General features: G+C 44.4%; 1 protein-coding gene across 2 annotated transcripts in view; it reads left to right on the forward strand.

Annotated features, from left to right (window-relative positions):
- The window catches only part of RIT2 (Ras like without CAAX 2), a 260,005-nt gene that overhangs the window by 96,252 nt on the left and 143,976 nt on the right, over positions 1 to 19,777 (forward strand). For both annotated transcript variants that reach the window (XM_081213242.1, XM_081213241.1), the window contains exon 4: positions 3,188 to 3,379. In XM_081213242.1, coding sequence (XP_081069368.1) covers positions 3,188 to 3,379 — 192 coding nt within the window. The remainder of the gene's footprint in view (positions 1 to 3,187; positions 3,380 to 19,777) is intronic.

The raw sequence follows: 19,777 nt of genomic DNA on the forward strand, positions 1-19,777 counted from the left end.
CCATCCAGGCAAGCAAGCAAGAAGCATGGCCAGAGTTCAAGGATATATTCCAGCCAGGAATATAGGGTGCAAAGTAGAGCAGGCAAAGTGTGTCACTTGGGGAGAGTCTTGAGGGCCAAATAGAGGGGTCTGGAGTCTGGGTCTGAGGTTCCCAACTCCTGCAACACATAGCATCTAGGCATGTCTGTTCCAGTGAAGGCAATAATCAGAACCTTGGACAGTTCATCATAGACACTAATGCAAAATTGTGCTTATGCAACCTAAGGTCTGTTCTCAAGGAGGGTGCAAAAGTGAGGGATGTGGCTCAGAAAGTTATGTGGCCTAGGTCGAGTCTTGGGGGCCATATAAAGCTTCCAAGTCTGAGGTTCCCCATTCCCACCTGAGAGACTTTTTAGCTTAACATATAAAAGAAACACAATGGAATTGTGTGCAAAAGTATAAAAATGCTGACTTGGGAAAGCCATAGGTAGATTCGCCTATTGAGGTTGCAACCCAAAACACCTTTACTGTGTGGGACTTACTGGTACCTTTGAGCTGATGTGGGTAGGGGTATTGATTTTGTGAAATGGAACCAATTCAGAGAACCCTAAAATTGGGAGCAGTCCCAAGGAGACTGTCAGCCGGTTGCCTGCCTGGTCTTTTCTTGGGAACATCCTTCGTCCAGTTCTTCAGTCTTTAAGCCCAGGAACAGATGGCATTTGCTTGCGCACATGTCCTAGATACCACCTGCTGTCTGCTGTCTTCATCCATTTTCCCATTTGCCATCTCCCTTTGTAAACTTTGTTAAGGGGAAGAAAAATGAGAAGACCAAAATCATGTTTTCCGAGTGCTGCTATTTCAGCTTTGCTTGCCCTGGCAACCAGCAACCTACAAGTGTTCAGCTGTTTTGTGCAGATGGCGTCTCTGTATAAATATTCCAGTATGAATTCTGCCTTTCCTGCCTTCTAGTTGAATATAAAGAGCCTTCGCATGTCAGTGGGTTGTACTTCCCCAGGACCATTGCCGTCAAAGTAGCAAAGATTTCCTTTGTATTTCCTAATGATCTCTTGTGCAATCTTGAAAAACAGAAGAGCCCCCACCAACCAATTTCATGGAGCGGAATCTTCTGTGTGGCACATGTTCCTTGTTCACCATCCCCGGTTGATGACCTCAGGCTACCTGAATGAATGCACACAAAATCTGTGAAGTCTTCTGGGTTCTAACTTTTGAACATGACCATTCTGTAGGGCAATTTAGGTTGCTGTTTGGATCTCCAGTCCAGGACAGTGTTTTTTGGAGAATGAAGTTGTCTCTGAAGCATAGATATTGGCCACCCCAATCCAGACTTCTTTTTTAATCCTCTCCCCTTGGTGCAATGATACTGATAGTGTTTTAAACACAAAACTTCACTTGGCGCTCCTGTGTGGGACCTGCCTATTCCACAATATACTGTTCAGCACTTTCAGCATTACATTTCCTGTGGTTCATGTGTACATGAGATAACAATGTGGCTCATATTCAGTGCATCCTGAATGCTAATGTCTCCTTTGATTTCTCCCTGCTACGAATGTGGCATTTTGCTTAATTAGTAAAGAAGTGTTGCTTGCTGCTGTCGTTTGGAAAGAAAGAAAGAAAGGTTTTCTGTTCTGAAAAAAAATTGAAAACATAGCAAATATAGAGAATGCTTCTTAAAGAGGGCAGTTCTTCAAAATGCAAGGTTTGAAAAGGGTTTCATGAATTGGAACATGCCCCATACACAATACGTCTATGTTATTTCCAAATTGATTTGCCGTAATTTGCAAAGTCCCATTCTGCTTTCTCCATGCAGAGGACAGAAGTGCAGCTTTGCTTATTTTGTGTGTGTGTGTGTGTGTGTGTGTGTGTGAGAGAGAGAGAGAGAGAGAGAGAGAGAGAGAGAGAGAGAGAGAGAGAATCATTGGGAAGCTCCATAGCTCAGTAGTAGAGCCCATGTTTGTATGTGAAATGTCCCAGGTCCAAGCCTCATCTTCCCATAGTAGGCAGTGGAAGATTCCTGCTTGAGACTTTGGAGATCTGCTGCCAGTCATTGCAGATAATGCTAAGCTAGATGGCCCAATAGCCTGACTGAGTATGAAGCGACTTCCTATGAAATGAATGGATTTGGAATGAGACAGCTTCATATAACCTCAAAAGCCCTCCAGGTCTGTGAAACTGTAATAATGGTGAGCTTTATTGGGTTCCCTTTTTTTGGACTCTATTGCAGAGAGACGGACATACCGTATTTTTGCTCCATAGGGCGCACCGGACCATAGGGCGCACCTAGTTTTTAGGGGGGGAATATATCCCCCCCAGCCCCAAAGAGCAAAGAAGCCAAGACAGTGAGCGGGATCCATCCCCCTGGCTGTCTTGGCTTCCTCTTTAGCCGCGGGGCTGGGGCAGGGGAAACCCGAGCTTCCCCTGACCCCAGCCCCCAGAACAGGTCTGGGAGCAGGGGTGAGGTTTCACGCAACCTCACCTTTGCTCCCGGAGTTTGCTGCTATCCGCAAGCCTTCGGAGCCCGGCGGGAACTCCTGCCAGGCTCTGAAGTCTTGCGAATGGCTGCCTGAAGCCCGGGGTGCGCAGCAGGAGTTGGCGCTGCACTCCCCGGGCTTCAGGCTGCTATCCACAAGCCTTCGGAGCCCAGCAGGAACTCCAGCTGCACTCCAAGGGCTTGTGGATAGCTGCCTGAAGCCTGGAGAGCAAGAGGGGTCAGTGCGCACTGACCCTTCTCGCTCTCCAGGCTTCAGCGAAAGCCTGCATTCACTCCATAGGACGCACACACATTTCCCCTTCATTTTTGGAGGGGGGAAAGTGCGTCCCATAGAGCGAAAAATACAGTAATCAAAAAACAAGAAGAAAAACATATATGCAAAACATCCAAATTCAAATATTCTTCTTTTAAAAATAAAATAAAATCAGCTAACCGTTTTGCATTATTTACCGCAAGAAACCAGACAAACAAAAATGATTCAAGGGAAAGAAGGGTGGAGGATTAGACCTGGATGCCTTATGAATATTAGAAGTGAATCACCTGTGTTTTTTCTGCTAGTTAAAACGGTAAACATAATCACTTTTGAAATAGAAAAAAGGAGGAAAAATTACCTTAGAAGCACACTCTCAGCAACTCTGTTCTTCATAGGCTCTTTATTTTGCTTGCTAAATTATATAGCATCTCAATGTTACTCTGCAGGCAGAATTCACGGCCATGAGAGACCAATATATGCGAGGTGGAGAGGGCTTCGTTATTTGCTATTCCATCACGGACCGACAGTCCTTTCAAGAAGCTGCAGAATTCAAGGAGCTCATTTATCGTGTCCGGCATACCTATGACATCCCCGTGGTGCTGGTGGGGAACAAAATTGATCTCAAGGAGTTTCGGCAGGTAAGCAAAGTTGTTGCCGCTTTTAAAAATGAATAATACGAAGGGTTGGCTCTGGAGCAGGCAGAATGCCACTCTAACTGCAGGTGTGAACAGAGTCTGAACATCAACCAGCCTTTCTGACAAATGATCATCTGTCCAGCATGTGGCATTTCGGTTAATTAGAAAATGAATGTTGCTCATTGAAAGGGAAGAGGTTCTATTGCATGTGTGAAAAGCCTTGCATTGGTGAAATGAGTTACTGAATCATAGAACTGTAGAGATGGAAGGGATTCCAAGGGTAGGAATCACTGCTAAAGAATTCCCAACCTCTTCTTCAAACCCTCCAGTAATGAAGAGTGCACTATTTTCTGAGGTAGCATGTTCACTGTTGAACAGCTCTTGCCATCAGAAAGTTCTTCCTGATGTTTATTTGTAATCTTCCTTCTTGCCAATTAAATCCATTGGTTGGGTCCTCCCCTCTGGAGCAGCAGAAAACAAGCTTGCTCCACCTGCCAGGTGACAGCCATTTGGATATTTGAAGAGTTAGTTGGAAGCTGTCGCCATGTCCTTTCGCCTCCTGCCTCTTGGCCATCCTTCCTCCAACTCTTGTCTCCCTCCTATCAACACCACAAAGTTCCTCATCAGACCAAAAGAAGAGCCCCATTGGAATAACCCAAAAGCTCACAGTACTCTGGATACAAGCCATTATCTATTAACTGTAAATTATGGCAGCACATCATCAGTGTGGTGCAAGGTGTAAAAAGTCTCCTCCTCTATAATGCAACAGAAGGAAGGTAACAGAAAAAGAGGGAGTGGGGAAGAGGAAGAATATGCAGTCGTTTTATTTACATGGTGTCAATTTTACCAGTAGGCATGGCAGAAGCAGTCAGTGGGGCAAGGCAGAAGCATTTGCCTGTCCTCCTGCTACTAGCATGAGGGTGGCTTACCTGTAGATCGGAGAGGGGAGGCAGTGGTGAGGTCACCCCCTAATCTGCTCTGCTACCTCGTGTGTGGTGGAGAATCACCAGCGCTGAAGCCCAACTGCTAGTTCAGTTGGCTTCTATATGTAGTATTGAGGTGGGAGATGAGGTTCATTGGCCTCAGGCAGCAAGGTTTCTTGAGCTGGTCCCACACTTACTTTACATGCTCGTAGACTTCACCAAAGACTACAGCATGGGATGAGAACTAAGGGGTTATGCCAAAGAACCAGTTGGTCCGTGGTGCCATAAACCTCTGCAGCTGACTGCTGAAAGTGTAGTGTGTGTGCTTAACACAGCATTGTTAAGCTCATAGTCTTCTTGTGTGCATTTCTGAGGCCTCCTGTTACCCACTGGACTATGATGAGCCTTTGGCCTGATGCAGCAGGGCTCTTCTTATGTTCTTAATTTACACAGAGGTAAATGTATAATATAGAATATTGTTGCATAGCAATAACCCCCCCCCCCATATTTCAGCCATTTGCAGCTCTCCCCTGTATATTTTTCTTTCAAAAAGTGTTGGAGTAGAGGAATAAATCCCAAGGATTGCAATTGAATTCTTGTATTGGAGTTTTAAAAAAAAGAAAGCAAAGAAAATCCAATGAAAATGATTGACGTAAGCAATTTTAAGGTGTCCAGGGGCCCAGTCACAAAAAGGACCGCCTTCTGAGGACGATCCTATTTGCCACCTCAAGACACCTTGAAATTTGGCTTGGGGTAGGTAGCAAAATGCCTCTCCCTCCTCCAAAAAAAATGCATTTATTTTTTTCTGCTGTAGAAGGTTTTAAAAATCCAGCTAAACTGCAAAAGGCAGTTACCCACACTGGAATTCCCACCCTGGCAGAACCCAACAAGGGTGGTATAACTAGCACATCTGCTCTCACCAGTGTCTTTTCATCCTTCAGTCCTGGATGCTGCTGTAAAATTTTTGCATGTATTATAATATTATTTACGGTGCCTGGAGAAGGGGGAAAAAAAGTAATCTCACTTCCAGTGTTCCTTAGCATTGTTTTGCATTTGACAACAATTTCATAACAATCAGACAGGGTGTAGGAGTCGGGTCAGACAAAGCCACTGTTTGATATGCAGTCCCCCTCCACAATGCAATTAATGATGTATGTTGTCTGTCTCGCGAATCTATCTATGGCGGTCCAGGAACAAGACTAATCTGCAATTAAAATGACACATCAGGGGGAACTTCACTGCAACAAGCAAGCTTATTAGTTTGAAATAATGTTTCGCCTTTCTGATAGCCCTGGTAAAATGATTGTGGCTGTTCCTTTAAGTAGGTCTTGTCATTTTTAAGTATGTCGTGTTGTTATCCCCGGGAACAAGGGGTTTATCTTTTCACCTTCTAAAGACAAATTGGAATTTAAGAGGCTGAGAAGAAGTGCTGTTTGCTACCCCTGGAAAAGTTAAGCAGTTGACTGCAAAGGATTTGCACAGAGACCCATGTGCTCGAGGGAATACTGAGCTATGTCATGCAATACAGTGGTACCTCGGGTTAAGAACTTAACTCGTCCTGGAGGTCCGTTCTTAACCTGACAGTGTTCTTAACCTGAAACAACACTTCAGCTAATGGGGCCTCCCACTGCTGCCGCACCACCGCCACACGATTTCTGTTCTCATCCTGAAGCAAAGTTCTTAACCCTCGGTACTATTTCTGGGTTAGCAGAGTCTGCAACCTGAAGTGTCTGTAACCTGAAGCATCTGTAACCCGAGGTGCCACTGTACAAATAATGTCTATTTTAAATATATGGTGTGGATGTGATCCCAGATAAAGCACATGCTTGTGTTTGTGGGAAGTGGGAGAACTAGTTGGATGGGCAATCAACTTCTGCTTAAAAACCTCCAGTGAAGGAGAATCCAGCACTTCCCGAGGGAGTCCGTTCCACTGTCAATCAGCTCTTACTGTCAAAACGTACATCCTGATGTTCAGTTGGAATCTCATTTCCTGTAACTTGAATCTACTGGCTTGTGTCCTACCATCCAGAGCAGGAGAAACCAAGCTTGATCCATCTTCCACATGGCAGCCCTTCAGATATTTGAAGATGGCAATCATTTCACCTCTCGGTCTCCGCTTTCCAGGCTAAACATACTCAGCTCCTTCAACCATTCCTCATAAGGCTTGGTTTCCAGCCCCTTAATAATCTTGGTTGCCCTCCTCTGTACGCCTTCCAGCTTGTCAGTCAGTTCAATTTATTGTGTCTAGCAAACAGCCATTACACACATGAAAATAATAATAACAACAAGACTACAACTACTCCCAGCTTGTCAATATCCTTCCTAAACTATGGTGTCATATATGCTGAAAGGCAGGTTGTTGTTGAAGAGGTTACTCATCATTTCATTGTCATTTTTTAAGGGCTGGGAGACTGATCTCTTCTTTTAAGGAAGGGATGGGTGTATGTGGGTATTATTATTTGTTGATGTTATTGTTGTGCTTTAAGGTACTGGTTAGATTTGGAAAAGATTATTTTATAGCTTGAATTTTGTATATTTGTTAAGGTTTGTGAGCGGCCTCGAGGGCTTTTTGGCAGGGAGGGGATCAAAAGGCAGCACAGAAATAAACTCTAATGGACTTGGATAAGATGAGAGACAGGAATGCCCTGAAACTATTCAGATTATCTGGGAAGAGATTTGAACTAATGTCAAAGCTCAGCCATCCTATCCACTGCATCATGTTTCCCAAAGTGTGAGGTGCATACCCCCTAGGCTCCACAGAAGGGTTTCAAAGGGTACATTGCATATTTTTTTCATTTTACTTTATCATAGTCATTTTAGCTGCATATAAAGAGATAAAATAGTAGCATCAAAACCACCCCAAAATTATATTTGCCCAAGAAGGGGTAAGCTGGTAAGACGAAACACCCCAAAGGGGTACATGGCTATTGTATGTTTGAGAAACCCTAGCTATTATAATTTTGAGCCCTTGTCCATTTAGTTTAAAATGGATGCATTTCTTTTTCTTTATCACATATTCCGGGGAAGAGGTTCAGAGGAATCAGACAAGGCTTTGCCCTTTGCTCAAACCTCCTTTGTGTCAATTTGCAATGAAACCCCGGCAAAGTCTCTTTTACTAAAATAGATATTCATGGGAACAAAACTGCATTTGCTGGAAACTGGAGTTCGAAATGGCTTCCCCAGCCTGTGCATTACTTTCCCACCATCACAGAGCAACACCTCGCTGAGATCATCTTATTTTTCATTTGTGAAGTCTCTGCTAACTTAAGCAGTTATTATTGCTGCCTCGGTGACATTATCTGGATAAGCTCAGCTCCCTGAACATCTGGTAGAGAAACCTCTGAATTCGCAGACCTATTTCTATCTCCTAAAATAAGCCTGAACCCTGGAGATTCATATCATTTGCCCCAAAATAGATGCTCTACAGTGCCCTAAATCTGTTGGTTTTATGACACTAACCACAAGCTACTAAATCTTGTTACATAAGGTAGTGAAACTGTGAAAGAACAAAGAATCTTCCCACTGCCATATGTTATAGCTTGTGCTTTTCACCTTCCTGGAACTCCTAAAAGCCCCAGGCTTCCCTAACCATTTGCCTTTCAGATCCTCTAGATCTGATTTACAAATGCATATCATTGCTTGAATGAGCCCTTCAAGTGGTGAGTTGCTTGCCTGAATGGCTCACCATCGATCCAGCACCATATATACCAAGCTTTTATAGCCCCCATGCTAGCAATTTCAAAATGACTACTGTGTGGGTCATGGGACTTTGAAACTTGGATATGCTTGGCTTCCTATGGTCATGCCAAACATTTCTCCCAGCAGACAATCAACTGCGACCAGAGGGAACCTTCTTGAAGCAAAGTAAGACCCTTTCCAGTTTAATTAGGTGCTAAAAGTCGCTCCAACTGCAATGCTTAACTGCCCATGATATAAGAACTAGAATATTTTTTTTATTTTAATAACATTTCACTTTAATTGCATTTAACCTTTTAGATAGAATGCACAAAGGGAAAGGTTTGATTTCTGTGCAAGATTCCTGCATTTTACAACCTTATGCTCCCCAGGCCATAAACAAGAAACACTATCTAACCCTGAAAGTGGCACAAATAGTCATTAAAGGATGTTGTTCCAGTTAACATTGGAGTGTAAATACAAACATATCCTTCAAGCTTCTTGGGAGATAGGAGAGGCAAGGGAAGTGAGACAGAGAAAGGAATGTCAACAGCACACTTTGCAAAGGAAAAAGGATGGGAAGAAAACCAGAACAGTTGGCCATACCCCTATGAGTACCTAGCAGTCCTGCCAAGCCCAATGGACACCAGCTACAACTGACTGATGTTGCAGAATAAGCAGCAAATCAGGTGAACTGGATTTCACATACACATGCACACCCTAGTACCGAGTCAAACATACTGAATTGAGTGTGGTCCCTGCATTCCAGAGGAAGTGGATTTCAGCGTCATCCTTAATAATACTTGCATGAGAATGAAGTCAAAACCAATCTATTCTTTAATACTGTTTGTTCTGCACCTCCAGAACAGAGCTGCCATCATTAATGTTCAGAAATGTCCTGCTCTGATGCACAATCAGAGCTCACAGGTACTGGAAGTTGTATCACTCAAAGATAACACATGCTAATTAGACTTTAATCAGCCTACCTTCTGAAACACCGTCATTCCTGTTAGGATTTCACTTGCTCTCCTTCCCCCCTTATTTTCTTTAGGTTTGCTTTGAGTGATACAAACAATATGTATTTTGACATTTCCTTGGGTTGATCGTTGTAGCGTAACAGTTTAATCAGATATCGTAAGAAATTGTTGTAAGCATAAAAGACACGTCAAAACTGTTGTTAAGAATGACTATTTATTTACGGTTGCAACACGCTTCCTAATATTCACCATCGTTAAGGACTTTAGTTGTGCAAATTGTGGATGAGAAATGTTGTCTTTAGCATTTGCATGTACTGTTGCTGATTCTTGCTCAATCCTTAGCAGATGGGATGATCCATTATTACCCCTCTCTGTTTAACAGCATTATTTGACTCCCCCCCCCCCAGAACATCCAACTCTTAATTGACTGTACCCTTAGGTATTTGAATAATTTTCCAGGGTTCCGTATTGTGTGGAGTTCACATCCCCACTGTAGATGATCAACCTCCAATTCATGGAGGGAAACAGGGCTGGCATCGGGGGGGGGGGCAGGGGGCAACTAGCATAAGCAGCTACCACTTCTAACTCCTTTGTGTGCTAAGTTAACTCAGAATATAATGCCTTATAATGATACAGACCATTGGCCTACCCAGTTCTGTCTACAATGAGCAACACCAGCTTTTCAGGAGTTCTCCCATCACTACATAGATTGTCAAGGGGCAGATGGGGCTCATCAACCTAGAAAGGTAGCCCATCTAGGAGAAGATAAGCTCTGACCCTAAATCTCCACCAGTGCCGGATTTACGTACAGGGGAACCTCGGGTTCCAGACATAATCCGTGATGGAGGCACGTCTGCAACCCGCAGCATTTGTAACCTGCAGCGCTGCATCTGCACATGCGCATGACACGATTTGGCACTTCTGTGCATGCACAAAGCACAATTTAGCACTTCTGCACATGCGCGAGCGGAGAAAACCGGAAGTAACCCTTTCCGGTACTTCCGGGTTTCCCGCAGTTCGCAACCTGAAAACACGTAACCCGAAGCGTTTGTAACCCAAGGTACCACTGTGTAAGCAGAACAAGATATAGCTTAGGGCCCCACTCTCTTGGGGGCCCCAAAAAAATTTAAAGGAGAAAAAAACTGGATGTACATTTCCAAAATATAAGTTCAACAATTACTTTGATAACATACATATTTTGATATGTGCAAATGGCTTTAGATACCTATTAGGTCCATAAATTGCCATATAGCATATATTCAACACAAAAACAGCGACAATTTGTTGTTGACAAAGGACAGCAGGGCATATAAAGGGCCCCATTACCTTCAGTAGCTTAGGGTCTCATCAAACCTAAATCCGGCCCTGATCTCCACTGCCTTGAGGGATATCTATGGGAGAAGAAAATGTTAAGGAGGAAACCCTGCACAAATCTTGAGTGGAGTCCCTAAGACGACTGGATGGCACCTTGTACATCTCTAGCTGGCAACTCCTGCAACCAAGCTGGTGCCAAACATATTGCTGTGGTTTACATTTGGACTACATCTGTAAAGTCGAGAGGTGGGTCGTCTTGTCTGGGCAGCTCAGGACCTCCATACACACTGCCAAGGCTTGTGCCCCAGTGTGATGTTAACATATGAGAGTGCTGGAGGTGAAATAGTTAAACAGATTACCCAATCAGGACCCGGGGGTGGAGTCAGAGGGACTATAAAATCACCTCTGGGAGGGGCAAAGGGAGGAGTTCGTTGGGTGTTGTGTGGTTGGTTGGAGTGGGAGTGAATTGGGATAGAGTCTGTGGGTAGGTTGAGTTAGTGTAGTGAAATAAGCTGAGTCAAGAACAGTTAGGAGCTAGGAAGACAAGTAAATATCTGAGAGGTGGTTTAGTGAGTGGGAGCAGGGAGTGGAAGTTATAGGTCTGGATAGCCACCCTAGGATTGTAATTGACCGATACCGTTTATGAAACCACATGCTTGTTAAAATGCAATAAATAAACGGGGGTTTATGTTCCAATTTAACCCTGACTGGACTCAGTATTGTACCTGGTAGGGCCTGGGTGGTGGCAGCGGGAAATAAAGTGGTGGCACAGGGATCAATAGACGGTGAAACATCCGGAGACCCTGTGTGATCGCCACACCCAGGGAGGTTACTTCAGTACTGCTAACACAGTGGTTTGACTTCACCCCCAGAGGTGCACTCCATTGACAGGCAGATGCCAACGACAACAACATGGAGAGGCCAGATATTGAACTTCGGTCATTCTGCATGCAAAGTATATACTGGCCCACTGGCCCACCCTCCTCCCACCTGAATCAAGCTATTGCATGTCGAGGTCTCCAGGGCCACCCCAATAACTCACACATCACACAGAATTTTCTTGTTTAAGATTTTTGGCATAATTTTGGCCACAACTTTATTGAAATACAAATTTGTGAGTGGTTGCTTAGGCATTGGTTGCGACTATCTGCCCCCACCATGGGGGACAGACTGACATTCTGCACAATGCAAAAGTCAGAATAGGGGAATACACTTGGGGGTTACGCGGAGCAGGGAACCTGCCCTCACCCCAAATAATAATAATAATAATAATAATAATAATAATAATAATAATAATAATAATAATAATAATAATTTATTATTTGTACCCCGCCCATCTGGCTGGGTTTCCCCAGCCACTCTGGGCGGCTTCCATAGAAACCAAAAAACACTAAAATATCATACATTAAAAACTTCCCTGAACAGGGCTGCCTTAAGATATCTTCTGAATGTCAGGTAGTTGTTTATCATTTTGACATCTGATGGGAGGGCGTTCCACAGGGCGGGCGCCACTACCGAAAAGGCCCTCTGCCTGGTTCCCTGTAGCTTTGCTTCTCGCAATGAGGGAACCGCCAGAAGGCCCTCGGCGCTGGACCTCAGGGTCCGGGCAGAACGATGGGAGTGGAGACGCTCCTTCAGGTATACTGGGCCGAAGCCGTTTAGGAGCTCATTGCTATGGCCCAAGCCCCCTTGACAGAGTGGACAAGCAATGGTTAGCCCCCAATTCCTTTAACGGAATCCCTTGCAGCAGCAGCATTAGAGGGGCAGGCATTCAACCTACCAAGGGCAGGCACTCAACCACTTCCCCTCAACCAACCAAACCATAAACCAATGCCTAACCGCAACCTCACAAGTTGTGATGATTTGCTACGCAGTAGGCAAAAACCAAATGGCCCCAGCCAATCAGCCAGATGGACAAAATTCCTACCAGGCCCCTGCCCCAAGAGCTGACAACCCCATGACAGGTATAGCAAGGTCAAAGCGAACAACCCTAATTCTAGGGAGGGGGGGAACGGGCAATCCGATGCACGGGCGAAAAGAGGAAGCCCTAGCCAACGTGCAAGGAGTTTTAGCATTTCTGGCTGTCAATCAACAAATGGCAACATTAACTTCTTCCCAACAACAAGGGAAGCCCCAATCGCATCAGTGGCCAACAAACAATTAGCCCGCCCCCAACTTTGGAGTGTCCTGGCGGCCCCCACCACAACACATGCTCTCCATGAAGGAGAACATGCTTTGTCTTATCACTGTTAGCCTCTCAAATATCATAATCAACCTCTTGAACCTGCTTCACATGTGCACATCATAGCTTGATGAGCATCAAGTGGTGAATTGCTTGTGTGAATGAATCACCATAGATCCAGCATTACAGACCTAATTTTTATAGCCCACAAGTTAGTAATTTGAAAATAACTACTATGTGGGTAGGTGGGGATTTGAAATCTGGATAGACTCGGCTTCCTGGCAGCCATGTCAAGCAAGATTTCAATAGGTGTACCTGTAGGAGTAAGATGTTCTGCACAACAGTATATGTTTGTGAGCTATTGGAGCTGTGTTAGCAAGCGTGTGATTTGCATAAACACAGAGGCTTCCGAGAGGAAAGTATTGAGCCTCACTATAAACAGTTAAGACAGATAATGGCTTGGAGAAGAGCCTAAGAGAGCACACAAGCAACTTTGCCTAAGTTATGGATCATTCTGTGTCTTGCTTTACATTCTAATACGGAGAATAACTTTTGCGGGGAACACTGCTTGATTCAGAATACGTCTGGACAGCACAAGCCAAGCACATTTGCATTCCAAACTGGGCTGGTTATGAACTTCAGCAAAATCGCTAGAGAGAACTGCTGGTGTGTCGAGAGAAATTAATCAGTGAATTAATTAAAGGTTCCTGTGATTGCAAAGTGTCCATCCTCAGCTTCTCCACCTCCGCCTCCTGCCCCCGAGGCAGAGTTAGCCTCTATTTGTGACAGGTAATTCTGCTATGTGTCTGTATTGAGTCCAGTGGATTCATTCAATTACTTCTGATGCAGATATTCTGCCTTCATTGCCTATGGGGTTAGTCCTACCCCAGTTCTCCCATGGCTAATAAGCTAATGAGCAGTCCTTCTGAATTTAGTGACAACAGATTCCTGCACGAGACCTTCCTAAGCAATTGTATATATAAGTGAAATCATGTATAGCATAGAACTGGATATCTCCCAAGCAACCTAAAGAGCAGAGGATCACTAAATGTTTTAGACACCACGATTTTATGCAAATTTAGCCAGCCAGGACAAAAAAATCAAAATGTCTCATTCTTCTGTGTGTGGTCCTGTCTTCGCTTTCCTAGAAACCTCTCAAAACTCTGAAAAAAAATCCAATGAAGTATACCGTAGTTGTTATTTTTTAAAACTAGGATACTGCTATACAACATCTACATCTAAACTTAAGTCCATAGTTTATACATCCCAATAGTTTCTAGTTGGCAGGTCTTTCCTTTCAGTGCCTTCTAAAAACTTAGCCTTTGTTAGCCTTTGATACTAGTTTGTTGCAATTTGCACTGGTTCTATACTCATCTTTTTCGATGGGGGGTGTTAATGATTTTTTTTTTTAATTGTGAATCACCTTTACACATGCAATCAAAGCTGGTGTAGAAATATTTTAACACAGATATATATTTTCTTTATAAAGTTGTTTTTGCTCTAATTGTCCCTCAAGGGTACTATAATATATTAAGGACTATAATCGGTGGGTTTCATTTTCCTCTTTCATTGCAACTCTATACAATGCTACACAGTGCAATACTAATAATAAACAAATAAATAAATATCTACACAGAAGTAATATGATTTTATTCCCAGGGATGTGGATATAGAATTGCAACTTTAATTAGTGAGATCTTGTCGTGTTGTTACCTGTATTTTTAAATTTTTAATAAATAAATATAAAAATAAAAATCAGCATTAAAAATAGAACAATCAATTTTTCCGTCATACTTTTTTTTTTAAAAAAAGAAGTAATCCGTAACAACAACCTGGATAAAATTACACAGAAGATGATATTGATTGTAATCTTTCCAGAGAAAGAGGATAAATAACAAGGGAGAATGATGCTTTATGCAGCTTTTCAAGCCCCAACAGGAAACTTCTCAAGCTAATGTTTGATTTTACTAAATCCCGGGTTGTTGTTTTACTTCCTTTACCATGACAACAGTGAAGTTTACAGTTAGCAACTGCAGTCATAAAAATAGGCAACCTTTGGCCTGCACCTCTGCATTAGGTGTTCTTTCTTGTTCACTTCCTCCCTGCAGACGTAAGAATTTGTGTACGTATATGTGTACGTGCTAGCACATCTCCAGACTGGTGGGTTCTTGTGTCTTCTGCAACATACCATCAATTCAATAGCTTATTTGTGTACAGGATTATCCAAATACCATTCCATTCCATTCCATTACCTGTTCCCCAAGTTACTGCATTTTGCCACCCGGAAGGGCACTCTTGTGCTATACCACAACGAAAGCAGGACTACAGAGCTCTAAATGAATCATGCCCCAAGTAGCTGAAAGACCACCTCTTTCCCCACAGAGCCTCTCAACTGCTGAGATCAGCATAGGGTACCCTCTTGGTAGTTCCTCTACACTCTGAGGCTCAGGTTCGGGGTGTATAAGGCATTTTCTGTGGTCACCCCACGCTATGTAACTTGCTCCCCACAGAAGTGTGCCTGTCATCTTCACAGGACAGCTTCCATTGAATGATGTACAGGCAACCACACATTTACATGGGAGTTACATTTTGAGGCACTGCGCATGTAAGTGAAATCATGTATACAGTGGATGCTCGGGTTGTGAACGTGAAACATGTGGGATGCACGTTCGCAACCCGCAGCATTCGTAACCCGTGTCTGCGCGTCTGCACGGGTTGGGATTTGGTGCTTCTATGCATGTGCAAAGTGCAATTTAGTGCTTCTGTGCATGCTCGACTGCCGAAACCTGGAAGTAACCCGTTCTGGTACTTCCGAGTTTTGGCGGTCTGCAATCCGAAAAGATGCAACCTGAAGCAGCTGTAACCCGAGGTATGACTGTATTTGAAACACCATGGGAAAAGCCTGCAAACACCCCTTTCTGCCCTCGCCCAGCCCTGCCCCATTCCCCCTCTTTTTGTGATGTGTTTGGGTCCCTTCCAAGTTCGGTCACACACATATTGAACATGGGCAAATGGGAGATTGCCACTCTAGGCAGGGCTGTCTTAAGCATATCCGGAGCCATGGCGCAAAGCTCCCTCCCGGTGCCCACCCACCCCATTTCCCAGAGTTGTTGACCTTTTTTTAGGGAGGTTGGCACTGCTGGCAGGGCTGGAGGAGGCGGGTAGCGGCTGGATGGTGGCTCCTCCAGCAGTAAGAGGGCGGAGGCTGGACGTGGCGCCTCCCAGCTCAGCTAGCCGCTTCGTGCCAAGGTGGCATGGCGGAGGCGGACAAGGGTGGCGAGCTGATGCCAGGAGGCCCCACGTCCAGCTTCCATCTCTTCCCTGGCGCCCTCCAGAACTTGGCGCCCCGTGCCACTAGCCTCAATGGGTAAGATGCCCCTGACTCTAGACCCTGATTTTTGACTCTTGAGGTCTATATTTTTAGGCCCCAACCTTATATTTTGAGATTGCAAGCTGTATTAAACTGTTTTCACTATTGTGTTTTAATGTTGCAGCCTGCCCTGGGACCTTACCCAGTTGCATGCTGAATGCCTGTTTCAATATGATCCTTTATTACATTGCCACATACTAATTCTTCTCAATAATGTTCTGGTTGATATTAGACAATTTCCCCTGGGTGTTTACTTGGAAATGAGTGAGGCAGAAATTAATTCATTTCACACAGTGTTCTTGGAGAAGGAAGTGTGTTGTTGCAGAGGATGGGTGTGCAGAGAAGGAAGGTATAAGCAGGTTTATATAGCAAAATATTTAACTAAGCGTGTGGGAGGAGAAACCCTGAAAATTTCCTGAAATGGTGGTTTTAAGATGTAGCAATAGCATCAGAGTTGCGGGGGCGGGGGGAGGAATTCAATTCAGTTTGGATTTAAAGATGAACTTACCCAGATCACAGTTCCCCCCCAAATACAGAAACAGAATCTCAGCCATCCCTGGGAATCCACAATTCTCCAGCTGAGTAATATGAACAAAAATGCATATACAGTGGTATAAAATGCATAAAAATGTGGTGAAAAAAGGCATAAAATGCACCTTAGTGAAAACAACTAAAATGCATTATACTGGAAAAAAGGCTTTGCAAACATGCGTATAATGAGGCAAGGTTGCCTGTGGATGTGCTGATGAATTTTCGTGAGGACTTTCCGAGAACAAATAGGTCACCAACCGGTGTGGCAATGTGGAGAACTGAAATTAGAAAGAAACGGAGAGAAACTGAAATCCATGCTTTGTTGGGATGTGTCCTGGGAGACAGGGGCAATTGGCAGGCCCCCAGCTGGCTCCAGCCCACCGGCCGGCAGCTGGGCGAACTCTGGTTCTTGGAACAGCATCAAAAGCTGCAACCCAATCCTCAGAAACCTTTAGAGACTGAGCATGCAGGCTAGCAGAGATAAGAACTCTTTGCAATGGAAGTAGCAGACAGAGGCATATATAAGCGTATTTGCAAGCATTTTATTCAGCATCAGGACAAAGGAAAAACATGTCTGCTTCCCTTCGTGTCCAAGCAAAAAGCATAGGCAAAAGCTATATGCAACTGAAGTTCCCAGCAGACTCTGCTGGAAGTAAACAGACATGTGACATACAACATCTCCACATGCCTGTTCCAAAGGTGGAACGGAACTACATCCTAATATGCCTTTGTGTTTCAAGAGCCCAAAACAGTTTCCTGCCTACATGCTCTCTGCCATCCACCAAGGTTCATGAATCTGTGAAAGAAGCAAGCCCTGTCCAGGCACTGCTTTTCACACAATTAAGATTGCGAGGGGAGAGACACTGTGGTTGTGCACACAAGGCCCATGGAGCTGTTGCACACTACTGTTGGTGTCCGCTAATTGGGCCCACGCTACCTTCCTTGGTCACTGAAAAGCCAATAAATGCCATAGACAGAGGAGATTCCCATAATCACTCATTTATTCAGCTGTGTAAAACAGAGCGGGCGAGCCACACTCACCAGTGTGATGGTGAAGCTACGCCAAATAGCCTTTGTTCATACTTTTTACAGGCATACCCTCTCCCTTTCCCCTTTTCGAGGTTCCTTGTGCTGATCAAAATAGGACACTTGTCTGGAGACCTTGAAGGGGACAGCTGCCTGGCAGAGGGAGGTTTTCCTGAAAATCGCCTAGCAACGTTATCTGGTCTTCACATATTTGTGGCTCACCCTCCTAAATTCTAAAGCAGTTTTTTTACAGAAGCAAAATGGCATCAGATAGGCTAACCAAAAAACAGGACAAGAACAGGCCTCTGTGGCTCTTCCTGAGTCTACACCTTGTGCTCACGTTTCCAGAGTACAAGGACAGCCTACACATGTTCAGAAGGCTTCCCTTCTGAAGGTTATTCTGATAGGTCATTGGCAGCACATTTTCTCAGGTCAGGTCCAGTGGCAGACTTTGGGCTACCCTGCACCATGCCAAAATTTGGTACCTCCACCTGCCTTTCATCTTCCATTGTTCATTATTGGTGCAGCTCCCAGAAGAGGTTTTAGGGTAGCACTGCAGTGTAAGGTAAAGGTAAAGGGACCCCTGACCATTAGGTCCAGTTGTGACTGACTCTGGGGTTGCGGTGCTCATCTCGCTATATTGGCCAAGGGAGCTGGCGTACAGCTTCCGGGTCATGTGGCCAGCATGACTAAGCCGCTTCTGGCAAACCAGAGCAGTGCACGGAAACGCCGTTTACCTTCCCGCCAGAGTGGTACCTATTTATCTACTTGCACTTTGACATGCTTCTGAACTGCTAGGTTGGCAGGAGCAGGGACCGAGCAACGGGAGCTCACCCCATCGCGGGGATTCGAACCGCCGACCTTCTGATCGGCAAGCCCTAGGCTCTGTGGTTTAACCCACAGCGCCATCTGCATCCCTTGTGCTGCACTGTAGAGGATTCCAAAACAATGCTGTGGGACAGAACGTGTGAGGAGAGAGGCACCCAATTTTAGCTTTGTACAGGTCACTACTGAAATTTGAGAGTCCAAAGTTTGCCACTGCGATGCTCCCTTGCAGACCCTCTCAGCTTGGTTCCCAGTGCAGGCAAACAGGTTGTGCCTCCCTAAATTTGCCTCTGTCATGTCTGAGCTCTGGACCGCCCTTCCTAGGAATGCCCGATTCGCTCCTTCTCTGTCGTTTGGCCTCCAGTTGCAGGCCTTCTTTTACAGAAAGACGTTTCCTTTTGTAGGGAAGGGTTTTAATTGTTTTCAGGGCATCTGATTGATGTCCCTCGTTAGTATTACTGCAGTATAGCTGCTCTGGAGGTAAACGGTCCATTGCTCAGTGGCAGAACATCTGCTTTGGATGCAGCAAATCCCAGTTGCATACAATGGCATCTCCAGACAGGGCTGGCAAATACATCACATGTAAAATCCCTGTGAGCTACTGCAAGTCAGTGTGGACAATAGCTAGCTTGATGGAAAGTTATTCCCTTTTCCTGATATGTCCTCCTATTGCCTCTGCCTCTCTACTTTGTTGGACTGATCATGTTGTGCGGATGCCTGATTATTGTCTTCCAAAGGAACTACTCTATTCTGAACTTAAAAATGGAAAGTGTAATGCTGGTGGTCAACAAAAGAGGTTTAAAGACTCTCTCAAGGCAAATCTTAAAAAATGTAGTATAAACACCAACAATTGGGAAACACTGGCCTGCGAGCATTCCAATGGAGAACACCCTTTACCAAAGGTGTCATGGGCTTTGAAGACACTTGAACTCAGGATGCAAGGGAGAAATGTGCTAAGAGGAAGGCACACTTGGCAAATCCACACCGTGATCAACTCCCGCCCAGAAACCAATGTCCCCACTGTGGAAGGATGTGTGGATCCAGAATTGACCTACACAGTCACTTACAAACTAAGTTTTAAAGACAATCTTACTCGACTATGAGTGATTGCCAAAGAAGAAGAAGAAGAAGTATTTAAGCTGCTGGTCATTCTGCTAGGTATTTGGATATCATTCAGTGTTTTATGCTTAGCTATTATCGTTTCCACTTTTCTGATGGTTTTAGTAATTTTAGATGCCTTGGACATCCTATGTAAAAGAAGAGTAGGCACATTTTTCAATACGTGGAGTTGAATTCAACAAAGTTGGATTCTACCCAGAGTAGACCCTTTGAAATCGATGGACATAAATAACTTAGGTTTCTTGACTTCAGTGTGTCTACTCTTGGTAGGACTATCATTGGATGCCACCCATATGTTAAATAAATGTCCATGGGAAAATAGCAAAATTTAAAAAGGAAAGGAAATCAATATATATTATGGTTATAGCCACATTCTGGAAGGACTTAAAAAGTGTGAACTTGAATGTTTGGTGCAAGAGAATGTTTGCCCTTAAGAGAAAATAGATTCACAAATTAAGA

Source organism: Podarcis bocagei (genome assembly GCF_964188305.1).
Source record: "Podarcis bocagei genome assembly, chromosome: 11".
NCBI classification, from domain to species: domain Eukaryota; kingdom Metazoa; phylum Chordata; class Lepidosauria; order Squamata; family Lacertidae; genus Podarcis; species Podarcis bocagei.